The 14,699-nt window shown below is 46.0% G+C and overlaps 2 protein-coding genes across 2 annotated transcripts; one reads left to right on the top strand and one right to left on the bottom strand.

The window, feature by feature from the left end:
• Positions 1–2,046: 2,046 nt before the first annotated feature.
• Positions 2,047–6,614, bottom strand: HMGN1 (high mobility group nucleosome binding domain 1). Its single transcript, XM_032678226.1, has 6 exons — positions 6,479–6,614; positions 6,121–6,153; positions 5,959–5,988; positions 5,803–5,853; positions 3,866–3,994; positions 2,047–2,947 (listed from the first exon to the last, which is right to left on the bottom strand). The coding sequence occupies exons 1-6, from the start codon at positions 6,491–6,493 to the stop codon at positions 2,900–2,902; spliced, it is 306 nt and encodes a 101-aa protein (XP_032534117.1). The 5' UTR covers positions 6,494–6,614; the 3' UTR covers positions 2,047–2,899.
• A 113-nt stretch (positions 6,615–6,727) lies between these two features.
• On the top strand, positions 6,728–13,771 carry GET1 (guided entry of tail-anchored proteins factor 1). Its single transcript, XM_032678225.1, is given in 7 exon segments — positions 6,728–6,996; positions 8,629–8,794; positions 9,648–9,715; positions 11,001–11,017; positions 11,019–11,053; positions 11,056–11,112; positions 12,565–13,771. Coding segments are annotated over 7 exon segments (507 nt in total). The 5' UTR covers positions 6,728–6,906; the 3' UTR covers positions 12,639–13,771.
• Positions 13,772–14,699: the final 928 nt, after the last annotated feature.

The following is a 14,699-nucleotide window of genomic DNA, read 5'->3' on the forward strand; positions in this document are numbered from 1 at the left end:
GAGCTGGGGAAGGGGCTGGAGCAGCAGGAGCGGCTGAGGGAGCGGGGGGGGCTCAGCCTGGAGAAAAGGAGGTTTGGGGGGGACCTTCTCCCTCTCTGCAACTCCCTGACAGGAGGGGGGAGCCGGGGGAGTGTCGGGCTCTGCTCCCAGGGAACGAGGGACAGGAGGAGAGGAAGGGGCCTCAGGCTGTGCCAGAGGAGGGTCAGGTTGGACATGAGGAAGAATTTTTTCACTGAAGGGGTGGTTAGACATTGAAAAGGGCTGCCCAAGGAGGTGGTGGAGTCCCCATCCTTGGAGCTGTTCAAGAAACGACTGGATGTGGCAATCAGTGCCAGGGTTTAGTTTACAGGGTAGGGATTGGTCACAGATTGGACTTGATGATCTCAGAGGTCTCTTTCAAACGAATTGATTCTGTGATTCAGAGTGCACTGCCCTGCACCGTGCTCAGTGTGCCCCTCGCTGGCAGAGAGCTGGAAGCATCGGTGCTGTGCCCACACTGGAGGAGCTTGGGAACAGCCCTGTCTCCTCCAGGGCTAGGGGAGCTCCGTGGGTGATGCCTGGGGGCACCACGGCTGCCCCAGACACTGTCTTGGGGACGAGCATTTCCCACCCCCCTCGAGGCAGCAGCACTGCACTGATGTCACCCATCCAAAAGCAGCAGGTTTGCCCCAGTGCCACCTCCCTCCCACCCTCACTTTGGGAGCCAGGATTTTGGCATTTGGCAGCCAGGATGTGGAGCTGCTGGAGAGAGACCAGAGGAGGCACCAAGATCATCCGAGAGAAGGAGCAGCTCTGCTGGGAGGAAAGGCTGGGAGAGCTGGGATTGTTCAGCCTGGAAAAGAGAAGCTTTGGGGTGACCTGATTGTGGCCTTGCAGGACCTGAAGGGAGCCGACAAAAAAGATAGAGACTGTTTCCAAGGGCCTGGAGTGACAGGAAAAGGGGAACAGCTTCAGGCTGACAGAGGGCAGGGTTAGATGGGATATCAGGAAGAAATTCCTCCCTGTGAGGGTGGTGAGGCCCTGGCCCAGGTTGCCCAGAGAAGCTGTGGCTGCCCCTGGATCCCTGGAAGTGTCCAAGGCCAGGTTGGACGGGGCTTGGAGCAACCTGGGCCGGTGGAAAGTGTCCCTATCCATGGAGGGGGGGAAACTGGATGTTCTTTAAGGTCCCTTCCAACTCAAACCATTCCATGATTTATCTTTTTTTCCTTCTCACAGTTGTTTCTCTCCCCTGCCCATCGTGAATTCTGATGTGAACAGCAATGGCTGTACTTGTGTTAGATTTTAAATCCAACCTCTTCTTTCCTTATTCCATTCCCCACCTGTGGTCCCTTGAAATGCATTTTTAGAACCTTTGAAGTAAAATATTTTTACATATCATTCTCTTAACCCAACCAACCAGTAGCAGCACACAAATACAAGGGAGTAACTTCCAAGAAACATATTTTGTTCTCTTCCTGTTGTATTTTGGATGGGATGGTGCTCCATCATGGATGTATTCCAGCTTTTATATATATATATAAGCTATAGGTAAGTTAAACATTGCCTAAATACTGAAGAGGTAAAACTGGTAAAATTCTTTTTGAAAGGAAAGCCTTGATTAAGAAAATGAGTTAGAAGTGAAACCCAACTGTTTTTTTTTTTTTTAGAAATAACTGAATGAGGATTTGACAAAGGCGCCGAAAACGTACAGGAAGCAGATGCTGTGCTTGCAGGTGTTACTTAAGAGCACAAACAAATTCTGGGGCAAGGGGGGAAAAAAAGAAACAAAGAAGAAACGTTCCTGTTTGATCTTGGCTCCTCCCAGGACAAGGTGACAGTTGTCTGACTGGCACCTGATGCCTCCTAATTATTGACTCTTTTTTTTTTTAAGGTGACAGCAGCAGCACAAGGCTCTCAGCTTTCAAACTGCAAATTCAGATTAATACTGCATTTTTCCACTCCCAGCTCTTAAAAATTACATTTTTAACACTATTAAAACACAGTTAAAAACCTAAACCACACCACTTATATTGTGAGTTGTCCCAGTCAATGCAGGAGCTACAGAAACTTTCATAATCAAGATTTATTTGGCTTTTGTTTGAAGATCACAAACACTATCAACAATTTTACAATTGTTTTTATTCACATAGTTTTTTTCAGTCTAAAAACTAATTGTTTTTTTTTTTCCCTAGGACTATTTCAAATATTTTTTTCACTTGATCTTTGTAGACAAGCTGTCCTTTAAAACTAGAGGTGAAGTTCCAGCATCTCAAATATTGACATAACAAGTTCCATCTGCCAAGCAGAAACTTTTCCTTAGCCAGTATTTAAAGATATAAAATAAAAAGTTTCCCATCTTTCTCATCACAGCTACAAAGTTGTTGGAAAAAAAATAAAGCTGCAACTACCAAAAATAACTTTTGTCACAGATATACATCACTCAGCAAGAAATCCAACACTAGGGAGCAGTTTTATTAGATAAGGAATTCTACTGATGGTACAACCATAAAGATAAATAACTACAATGTTAAGACATTCTCGACACATCATTATGAATTCCAAAGTCTCATCTGTGTTATGCTTCATTTAACAGGATAGAAAACTGTCCCTCGCAGGCTGTGGAACGTGAAGCCTAATCAAGGCCTCAGAGCCCTCTCCTTAATTAACATGCTGTTAATTTCTGGTTTCATAGAAAACAGACAACCAGTACATGACTTTACCACTTAAAAAAAGCATTTACACTTATCTAAATATGTAAAAAAATGGGTTGAGTCGGGACTCTCTCCTCTTTTTTTTTTTTTTTAAAAATGTGTTTTCTAGAACTACTAAAAAACTCGCATTTACAAAATAGTCGATAAAAATATTCCTCTGAATTGTACAAGAAGAAAGGTTTAAAGACCACCAGTTACAGATGTGGGTGTTACTCAGACTTCACTTCTTTCTCTGCAGCTGCATCAGGTGCTGGGGTCTGAAAGGAGACAAAAGACCAGGACACTTCAATGCAGGAAGTTTTTAAGTGAGTGGCTCAGACTCTCAGTTTGGAGTGGTTTTAATGCACAAAATGACACAGGGAACAACCCTGACTTGTTTCTGCAGATGGTGCTTCACAAATTGGTGCCACGAGCTTATTCCTCTCGGATCAGGACCTACTGAATTGAGCTGTCTAGAAAAGGCTCCTTGGAACCATCAGTATGAATTTCAGGATGCTGATATTGTTCCTAAACACACACTGCAAAGTATTTTAATTTTAATTTGAATTACTGCCTTTACGACAGGAGGAGCTTTAGCTTTTCCTCGGCTAAAAATCTCTGTACATGGGGTGTTGAGAAAATTAGAGACACCCCTCATGCATTCAATTTTCAGTGCAGCACTGTTAAAATCTCCTCAAATCTTACCCTGTTTTACAGTAACTAAGACTTAGAAACACGAGACAGTAACATCCAACAGGACAGACTCTAACTCTGCCTCTTCTAGACCTTGCTATTGTATTACACCTGAAATTTTGGCTGGTCTGAGCACCACGAGTCCAGCATGAAGATGCACAGGTTAAAAAAAAACCAAATTTTGTGATTGTAACGATGCCAAAAAGTTGAGCCAACTGAAGAATTCCTTGTTAGATCCCAACTTTTCACAAAGATCACAGTCAAAGCTTGCAAATGACCAACTGTTACACCAGAGCAAATCACTCAAGGACCATCCTCTACTTTCCTTGCTACCTAAAAACCTTCTGCTCGAAGGTCTGTGTTACCTCAGCTTTGGTCAAATCATTTCCACTGAAAACTCTTTCCACTCCCCAGAAAAAGAACATTACATTTGTCAAAAAACTTCTGTAGCAAGGAGGAACTTCTCTCCCAGTCAGACCCAACCCCAGCCCTCCAAACTTTACCTCCTCAGTTTTAGCTTCCCCGTTTTCTGCAGGCAGGTTGTCCTTTGTCTGTTCTTGGTTCGTCTCTTCTGTCTGTTTTCCTTTAGGCCCCTTTTTCCCCTTTTGAGCCTTCTTGTCCTCAGATTTATCCTGCAGTGAAATACATTTCCAGTGAGTAAATTCCTATGATTTACCAGGTAAACTTTGAAAATAATAAAAAAGCACAGAAAACCCAGATGGACTTGCTAAGCTACCAACAGCCCCTGATCCCCCTACTTACAAAATATTACAGAATCACATAAATGCAACACACAGACCTCTTGGGTTTTATTGTCAAAATCTCTTATTCTTCATCAGTATTTATTTAAAAACCTCACCAAGTAAGTCCATAATGAGCAAACTTCTCCCAGCCAGAAAAAATATTGTCAGGAAAGTTTTAAGAAGTGACAAAGTTGATGCAGAAAAAGTGCATTTTAATGGATCAAATACAGAAAACAGAATAAATTAAAAATCTTATCATTTGACTGGTAATTAACAACTAGAATTAATTATAGAAATTCTTCCTTGTGCATCACAGACACTGGAAAAAGGAGAATTACAACTGAAGTAACACTGGAAAACTTCCCCAAATTCTTCAGCCTTACAGCCCTGAGAGTGGGAGCACAGTGATACTCAAACCATTGGAATGAAGGTGCATTCCTGGGAAGGAACTGTTCTGTAGGATTAATACAAAGAAAACATCAGAAAGTCTGCAAAGCAGAGCTCTGTGTTAGTGTATCTGAAATTAGGGAATCACAGGATGGTTTGGGTTGGAAGGGACCTCAAAGATCATCCAATGCCACCCCCTTGCCAGGAGCAGGGACACCTTCCACTAGACCAGGTTGCTCCAAGCCCTGTCCAACCTGGCCTTGGATACTTCCCAGGGATCCAGGGGCAGCCACAGCTTCTCTGGGCAACCTGGGCCAGGACCTCACCACCCTCACAGCCAACAATTTCTTCCCAATATCCCATCTAACCCTGCCCTCTGGCAGTTTGAAGCCATTTCCCCTTGTCCTATCACTCCAGGCCCTTGGAAATAGTCTCTCTCCACCTTTCCTTTAGGCTCCCCTCAGGTACTGGAAGGCCACAATCAGGTCACTCCAAAGCCTTTATTCCACACATCACAAAGAAAAGTTCATGAGACAAAGGAACACTTAACACCACACACAGCACCGAGCCCACAGACACATAGCCAAGAAACAAAGAATTTTACACCTCAGTTATTGGCACTGTGAAGGCTGTGCTGAAAACTTTAAATACCACACTAAACCACACCTTGTTGCACACACGCAATGACTCAAGAGCTCAAGCTCACAAATGGAAACTGAGGTATTTTTCAGTGGCTAAGAAATTGTTTTTTTCCTGCTCTAACAACACTACTTTAAAATGTGAGTATATATATTTTATCTCCTCTGTACAGAATCACAGGATCATTTAGGTTGGAAAAGACCTCCAAGATCATCGGGTCCAATCTGTGCCTTGTCACCCAGCCCAGAGCAGTGAGTGCCAGATCCAGTCGTCCCTTGGGCACCTCCAGGGATGGGGACTCCAACACCTCCCTGGGCAGCCCCTTCCAATGCCTAAAAACCCTTTCCATAAAGAAATTCCTCCTGATGTCCAATTGCTTTGACATAAAGAAATTCCTCCTGATGTCCAATTGCTTTGACATTCAAGTAGTTCCACCCCATACCAAACTACCGTCTAACAAACATGGATCAGTGCCCACATTTCCATGCAACGCCTGGGAGCTTAACAAGGATCTACTCAAAGAGGGGTGGAACGTACCTGCAGACACTGGCAGAAGTACCTTAAAACGGTACTTTAGCCAAACCGAGCGTTCCCACAAGGAATAAAACACGAGGACACGACATGAGATGCCACCAGCCACCACCTCCTCCCCCTCCCCTCTTCCCACTCACCTTTGCCGGCAACTTTTTTGGCTTCGGCTCTGCTTTGGCCGGCGCGGGTTTCTGAGGAGAGAGAACAAATCAGGCAGGGATCCCGCCCTGGGTTGACCCCTCCCGGGTGCTCCCACCTCCCCCGCCCCGCAGGGGCCGCGCCGCTCCCGCACTCACCGCGGACAGACGCGCCGATCGCCGCTTGGGCTGCGGGGGGAGAGAGAGAGAATGAGAAAGACAGGGAGAGAAGGGGCGTGAGCGGGCGGGACGGGTCCGGCCCCGCCTGTCCCACGCGTGTCACGGCGTGCCCGGTGTCACGGCGTGCCCGGTGTCACTCACCTCCGCCGGGGCGTCCCCGTCCGCCACCGTCACCTGCAACACAGACGGCGCGTCAGCGGGGCGGGACCGCGGGCGGCACCTCCCGCTCGCCGCCCCCCGCCCGCCCCTTCCCGCGCCGCTCCCGGACCGCGCGTCCCGCCGAGCCCCCCCGGCCCTTCCCGGCGCCCCTCCGGCCCCCTCCGCGGCCCGCGGGGCCGCCCCGCACCGCGGGGAAGGCGGGGAAGGCGCCGGGCATCGTCACCGCCCGCGGCACCGGAGCCCGCGGAGCGGAGCGGCCGCGTCCGTCCCTCCCGCCCGGCCCCGGCCCCGCGCGGCCGCCGCCGCCGCCCCCCGGCTGCCGCTCCCCGCTCGCCCTCACCTTCCTCTTCGGCATCTCGAGGCTCCCGGAGCTGCGGCTGCTCCCGCCCGGCGGCTGCTGCGAGCGCTGCGGCGGCTGCCTGCGAGCCACAGCCCGGCTGCGCAGGGAAACCGCCTCCCCCCCTCCCCATCCCAGCAGCGCCAGCGGCGCCGCAACAGGATCCAGCCGGATTGGAGCGGGGGGAGCGGCGGGATGGGGTGGGATGGGCGGGCCGGGGCAGCGCTCCGCCCCTGCCCGGGAGCGCGCACGGGGAACCCATTGGGTAGCGCCGGTCACGGGGCCGCGCATGGCCCCGAGTCCCCTCGCTGCCGCCGCTCCGCCCGACCCCTGTCCCCATCCCGCTCCCGGTGCCCATCTTAACACCCCCCATCCCGGTCGCGATCGCGGTCCCGGAGCGCCGTCAGTGCCGCTGTCGGCGGGGCCCGGCCATGGCGGAGGGCGGTGCGTGGCTCCTGGTGCTCAGCGCCGTGTTCCTCTGCAACGCGCTCAAGATCCTCCTGCCCTCCTGCTCCTCCGTCGTGAGTGATGTCCCGCCGGGGGTGGGGGGCACCGGGCCCTGGGCCGGCTGAGGGGGGCAGAGGCCGCTGGGCAGGGCGTCATGGGGGTCCCCCCAGCTATGGGGTGAATGGGTTGGGAGCGGTGCCCATTCGGGGAGGCTCTCGGTGCCCCTGAAGCACCCCCGGTTCTGTCGGGCAGGATCTGATCCTGCTCCGGGCCTTGGGAGAGGAAAAGCCGGTGCTGGAAGTGCTGGAGCATAGCACCGTGGCCGGGTGGTTCCCGCAGCTTTGTTAGGCCGGGCTTTGAAGTGAAGTTCCGAGTGATGAGTTACCGGTGTCCTAAACGATGCTCCCGAGCCTCTAGCCCTGGTGGAATCACAGACTGGTTTGAGTTGGGAGGGACCTTAAAGATCATCAGTTCCAACCCCCCCTTCCACTATCCCAGGTTACTCCAAGCCCCATCCAACCTGGCCTTGGACACTTCCAGGGATGGGGCAGCTGCAATTTCTCAGTTTTCTGGGCATATAAAAGGCAGCTTTGTTCAGTCTTCCGTGTTTTCAAGAGATGGACATTCCCATTGTTGAGGAGGGAGATCAGTGGATACGGAGATTAAGGAGTTGAGGCAGCAGTCACTAACCAGGATACCAAAGCATTCCTGTGGAAGTGTGGATAATGGAATTAAGAACAAATAAACTCTATGACTGCCAGATAAACTCACATGTGAACACACACACTGAAATTCCCATAGCTCTGCTTGTTCACATCAGTAACTTCACTGTCACAGGGATCAGTGTGCACTCAGATCAGGACAAAAATCCTTTAAAACTTGGATTACTCCCAGCAGTTTGGGAAGGTGAACTCGGTGTTCCTGGAGATGACTGATGAAACAGCCATAGGAGGAGTAGCTGAGGTCACTTGGTTTGTTCAGCTGGAGCAGAGGAGACTGAGGGCAGAGCTCATCGGGCTCTGCAGCTCCTCACAAGGGGCACTGGAGGGGCAGCTCCGATCCCTGCTCGCTGGGAGTAGGGACAGGACCCAGGGAAGGGCTGGAGCTGGGACAGGGCAGGCTCAGGGTGGATCTCAGCACAAGGTTCTTCCCCCAGAGGGTGGTGGGCACTGCCCAGGCTCCCCAGGGCAGTGGGCACAGCCCCAAGGCTGCCAGAGCTCCAGGAGGGTTTGGACAACGCTCTGAGGGACAGGGGGGAGTGTTGGGGTGTCCTGGGCAGGGCCAGGGGTTGGGCTGGATGATCCTTGTGGGTCCCTCCCAACTCAGGATATTCCATGAGTCTATGAAAATCTGTGCTCAGCTTTCTGCTGTGGTTTGTGACTGAAAGTGTCCGTAATGTCCTCACTGGCTGCAGTCCTGGGAATGGCATCTGTGGGGAACAAATTACACTTGACTTGGGAAAGCTGGGAAGATTCCCTAAGAAACAGCAAGTGAAACATTTTGTATCCTTTTTATCTTCATTTCAATGGTAAAAGGAGTTCATGAATCAACAAGGAGGTGGTGCCTCATTAAAAGAAATTAGGAGAGTAAAAGAAAGGGAGAGAGGGCCTTTTTTATGGGAGGCTTTTGAGATCATACTTCATACACGTTAAAGGCAATAAATGGAATTCTGGATCAATAACTGATACTATTTCTTTACTTCTCAGATATCCAGGTTGTTGCAAAAGGATGCAGAGCAGGAGTCCCAAATGCGAGCTGAAATTCAGACCATGAAGCAAGAACTTGCAACCATCAGTATGATGGATGAGTTTGCCAGATACGCCCGGCTGGAAAGGAAGATCAACAAAATGACTGACAAGCTCAAAACTCATGGTAGGGTGCAATATCTGCTCCTTTGTCTAGTTTCTGAAAACCATTTTGTCAAGAGTATTTTGAATTTTAAGTGTATTTCTCCTTCAAATTTTTCCTCTTCGTCTTATCTGTTTCTTTCTTCTTTTTCTTTCTTTCTTTTTTCTTTTTTCTTTTTTTTTTCTTTTTCTTTTTCTTTTTCTTTTTCTTCTTTTTCTTTTCTTTTTCTTTTTCTTTTTCTTTTTTCTTTTTCTTTTCTTTTTCTTTTCTTTTTCTTTTTCTTTTTCTTTTTCTTTTTCTTTTCCTTTTTTTTCTCTTTCTTTTTTCTTTGTCTTTTTCTTTTTCTTTTTCTTTCTTTTCTTTTTCTTTTCTTTTTCTTTTTCTTTTTCTTTTTCTTTTCTTTTTCTTTTCTTTTTCTTTTTCTTTTCTTTTTCTTTTTCTTTTTTTCTCTTTCTTTTCTTTTTCTTTTTCTTTTTCTTTTTTCTCCTTCTTTCTTTCTTTCTTTCTTTCTTCTTTCTTTCTTTCTTTCTTTCTTTTCTTCTTTCTTTCTTTCTTTCTTTCTTTCCCTTCCTTTTCCTTCTTTTCCTTCTTTCCTTCTTTTCCTTCTTTTCTCTTTTTTTCTTTCTTTCTTTGCTCCCTCCCTTCTCGGTGATTGTATCCACTGAACCATGTCTGAGTAAGTCAAGGAGAAACTAAGCTGTGAGATAAACTTAGAAGTTTCTTGCAGAAGGGTATTTTAATATAGCAATGAATCATTTTGAAAAAAGATTTTAAGCAGTTGTATGTCCTGACTTGAATGGGTATTAATACATTGCTAATTTTATGTTAGGATAATTCAGTATTGTAAATAATCACAGAGTAATTTTTTTCTTTAAAGTGAAAGCACGAACTGCCAACTGGCCTAAAATAAAGTGGGTTATACATATTGTATTCTACATCTTACAGGTGAGTAAATATTTTGTTAGAATACAAATTAAACCTAAACCTCAATAGTGTTACAATTCTCTCCTGCATTTGTTGGCTGGTGAGTGGCCACACAGATGCCCAGCACAGGGAGGACATGGAGCTGCTGGAGAGAGTCCAGAGGAGGCCCCGAGAGGATCCAGGGCTGGAGCAGCTCTACTGGGAGGAAAGGCTGGGAGAGCTGGGATTGTTCAGCCTGGAGAAGAGAAGCTTGGGGGGGACCTGGATTGTGGCCTTCCAGGATCTGAAGGAGCTTCCAACATAGATGGCGAGAGGACTATTTCCAAAGGCCTGGAGTGACACAACAAGGGGGAATGGCTTCCAACTGACAGAGGCAGGGTTAGATGGGATATCAGGAAGAATTGTTCCCTGTGAGGGTGGGGAGGCCCTGGCACAGGTTGCCCAGAGAAGCTGTGGCTACCCCTGGATCCCTGGAAGTGTCCAAGGCCAGGTTGGACGGGGCTTGGAGCAACCTGGTCTAGTGGAAGGTGTCCTGCCCTTGGCAGGGGGTGGGATGGCTGATTTTTCAGGTCCCTTCCACCCCCAAACCATTCCATTATTATGATTCCAATGACACAGTGCATGCCAAGTGGAAAGAGTTTCTTAAAATGGAAATGGGAGATGCTGCTGATAAGTCTGGGAGTGAGGAAGGAATTTTGTGTTTCTGGTTTTGGGGACAGGATAGGAGTTTGTCTTGCCTCTTTAAGCACTGGGGTTTTTTTCATTAATTTACGTATTGCACCGGATCCAGGAAAGTTTCTGCTCATGCAAATGTATTTTATTTGTGTTTCTGAAAACAAAATATGCCCTTGCTGAGGATGTAAATCTCCACTTGCAGCTGCCACATGTTTCCCCACGATGCCTCATCAGGTTGTCTCTGTAGTTGTGACCTGATGCCAAAGAATGGTGCTAATCTTCAGTGCTCACCCTGAAGATTCCCGAGCTGGATTTCTAGCAGGCAAAAATTAAGGCTAAAAAGAGTCATCAGAATTTACCAAGTGCTCTGATTTGTGTTTGTCTCTGCTGGACTGGAACCAGGGTCTTGAAAAAAATCCTCATTTTCTGTGTTCTACAGCTACCTCTGAGTGCTGTGTATGAATTTACCTTGTGCAGAGTTTAAAAATATCTTGAATTGCTAAAGAACGAGATAAAATAACAAAGAAACGATTCCCTTTTAATTAGAATTTATTATTTACTGTTTCAAAGTAGCGTCAGGAATGTACTTTGATGTGTGTTATTCCCCAAGCTAATAAACTTTCCCTTCCAGGCTGCCTTGATGATCTCCTGATTGGAAGTACTACTCTGAGCCAGTTACTGTGCTTCAAGCAAATGGTTGGCTCCTCTGGAGAGGCTGGTGGCCTTCCCTACAGGGGTGGCAGGTAAGGAAAAGGACATTCCCAAGCTCCCATGATTAACAGCACTGCCTTCTGCACCCCCTTTATTCTGACTCCCTTTATTCTGTTCCCTGTGTGTTCAGATCTTGTTGTCAGAACTGGGAACTGAAATGGGCTTTTTGTCATTTCTGTTCGTTTTTCAAACAGCAGCTTTATCTGTATTGAAGATTTAAATGAGAATTATTTTTATTTTAAGGAGTCCACTGAAATAGTAGAATTGGGTTTTAAAAGTGGGTAATACTTCATAGGTGTGGATGTCTTGCCTGCTTTTCATATAATTGCTGAGGTTTCACAGTGGTAACTCCAGAGTGGTTGTTCCCTGTGAGGGTGGTGAGGCCCTGGCCCAGGTTGCCCAGAGAAGCTGTGGCTGCCCTGGATCCCTGGAAGTGTCCAAGGCCAGGTTGGATGGGGCTTGGAGCAACCTGGGTAGTGGAAGGTGTCCCTGCCCATGGCAGGGGGTGGGAAAGGATGATCTTAAGTCCTTTTCCAACCCAAACCATTCCATGATTCTGTGATTTAGTTTTGCTCTCTGTTGGCATTTTGTCTTGTGTGTTCCCACCCACGTTTTCTATTACATTTTTACCCACAAAAATCCTTTTCTTCTGGCAGTTTAATTGATGATCAGAACAGTGGCAGAGGTTGTTATCCCTGTCCTGAGGGGATAAGAGACAGGCAGGATGGCAGGGACAGGGCAGGGGGTGAATCTTAATATTTTGCTCATAAATCCTACCTGCCTTTTGGAGGAATTCCAATATATGTTGGTGGAATTATGTGTTTGTATCCATGATTATACCAGCATGTTTACTAGACAAGAGCAGTCTGTCAGGGGGAGGGAATAGCCTTGGAAGACTTTATTAAATAGCATTGGAAAGGAATAACAAGGTTCGTGTTGTGTCCACCTTTCAAATCTTTTGTCTGGTTTATGGAGTAAAGAGATCACTGTTGAATTCTAGGTCATAAACACAAAAATGTCTAAAATCACCCAAAAAGGTACTTCTTCACATGTTTCCTGTGAATAACCATCTCCCTTTTAAAAAAGCTGAATATAAATTTCAGAGGCTATTTGCTTTTACCTCTCTCAGACCCTGAATTTAGATTCAGACAAAGCATCCTGTGGCTTGCCAGGCCTTCAACTCCAGCACTCAGATGGTTTCTCTCAGGTCCACAGCAAATGTTTTCAGCTTTGTTTTACCTTTCGTTTTAACATATCACACTTTTGGCTCATTTTGTGTGCTTGGTACTCTTTTTCCGAGGTTTTTTTTGGAGTTCTCTGCCATCTCTTGGAGAGACCCACTTGGATATAAAGAGGTGTTTTGTTCCTGTTCACCTCGTAACTTCTAAGTTCCATTTTTTACACTTCCAAATTTGTTTTTAGATGCCTGTGTTCCTCAGGGTTATTAAACCAATGATTTAAACTGTGGTTTATGTCTCTTCCAGGTGGTGTTGGAATTACCTGCTGGCTCGTGGTTTGCAATAAAGTTGTGGCTATCATGCTGCACCCCTTCAGCTGAAGGAATTCCAGTGATCCATGGAATCCTCAACTGCATTTTCACCATTTTCACTATTTTAAATTAATTTAAAAAAAAAAAAAAAAGGGACAGTTGTCTTTCATGAGACTGAGACAATCCTTGTTATTCCAGTTGGATATCAGTCAGTATTCCCTTGGATTTCTCTTCCCAGAAGTTGTCTTTTTTGGGGGGGGTCAGTTCTGAAAGAACAGCATTGCCTGTTATAGATCCTCAGTTTGGGTCTGTTCATGGCAAAACCATAAGATTTTGGCATGGCCTGTGGTTACCAACATCTAAAAGGGTTGGATTTGGGTTTTTAAATTGGGAATGGGCTGGCATTAGGAATTAATTTGGGATCTGTGCTGTTTTTTGCTGTATAATAATGGTGGTTTCACCCCACATGTTTGGTAGGTGCTAAAGGGCAGAGGGAGGTGGTTTGGTTGGCTCAGGGTAAAACAGAATTTCCTTGGTTTTTTACCCTAGAACTGGAATATCCCTGGGCTCTCCTAAAAAATGACCCATTGATAGATAAGTTCAATGAATTTTATCTTAAGAGACTCCCTTAGCCAAGCACAGGATGGCTGGATACTTTTTCCTCCTGACTTTTAAAATTCATTGAATTTTTTCCTGGTTTTATTGATAATTGACCTTTCCTTGCTGTTTTTTCTGCTTCCCAAACTGAGGATCACTGAAACCATTCCTTCCATGTTTCACTGAAACTGTTCCCTTCCATATTTTGGGAGGAAAGGTCTGGCCAACCTCCTCAAGCTCCATTTTAATAAAGAGAGAGTAGAAAGTGCTGTTCCTGCAGAGGTGATCTGTTTTAGCATCCCATCTGGAATTCCCACAGGGAATGCTCTCTTCTGTTATTCCAGGTCCTTCTGGGGCCAGAAACCCTCCAAAATGAGCACTGCCTTAGAAATCAGATCAAAAGGTCATGTGATGATGTGTGTATATATGGATGAAATGTTTGGGGTTTTTTTTAATGTTATTTAAAAATTAAGGGTTTATATTCAGTTACATTGGGCCAACATGAAAATAGATACATTAAGTATCAAACATAAAAAATGTTGTGATTGAATGTTATGTCTTATTATGGTTTTATTAAGGAAATAAAGCTTTTCAAGCCCTTTCAGGTTTCTATTCCCTTTTTCTAATGTTGAGTGCAGTTTTCCTAAAAAAAAAAGAATCAACCAAACAACCAAAAAACAAAACAAACAAAAAAAACAACTAAAAAACCAAAAAAACAAGTGACGAAACAAACCCAAACACCACAAACTCCAAACCAAAACACCCCCCTGTGTTCTTGAATAAGGAAATACTCTTGGAGTCAAGGCCTAATTTATTTTTTCAACATCTGGACTTTGAACTATCTGAAATCTTTGTCATCTTATAAGCTTTTTGCAGTGTAATTTTAGGAGGTTTTCAGCTGCTGTCTGCCTTTTAAAACTAACAGAATGCACCCAATTTTTCCTAATTTCACATGGTTTTAGCAAGTGTTTTGTGAATTACTATGAGGAACAAACCATAATCCTCTCCCCTGGCTTACATAACCCTAAACACAGGATTTTTAAAGGCTTTTTTGGGAGCTGGCATGCCTGACTTCTCCTAAACAATAGTTTACTCTTGCACATTCATCTTTGGATGTCAGCTGGGGAAGTTACCAGGCAAACTGCTTTGATAAGTTGGAACAGTGGGAAAGAACGAGGCTTTAGAGGTTTCTAATGCTCGTGAAAACAGTGGAATAGCAAATTATTTCGTTACATGCGAGTTCTGGAAGCTGTTTGGGGAGGGAAGAAAATAAAGAAGTATTTTCTTTGATTGCATTGTTGGGGCTAACCAAGATGAACCTTACGAAAGCGGGTTTGTCATGTCGTGCTGAGCTCCCAAATTCCAACTGCTTGAGGATGCAAAAAACCTGGAAGTTACCAAACAAGGACTAACTTGGGCATCTGATAGCAGGTAAAAATGTTAAGGGGCTCTCAGTGTGATGCATTTGCAACACACAGACCAAGAACAGGAGAACGTTCTTCTGCGACAATATTTTGAGTGTCGTGTCGGAAA

The sequence above is a fragment of the Chiroxiphia lanceolata genome, chromosome 2, assembly GCF_009829145.1.
Source record: "Chiroxiphia lanceolata isolate bChiLan1 chromosome 2, bChiLan1.pri, whole genome shotgun sequence".
Taxonomy (NCBI): Eukaryota; Metazoa; Chordata; class Aves; order Passeriformes; family Pipridae; genus Chiroxiphia; species Chiroxiphia lanceolata.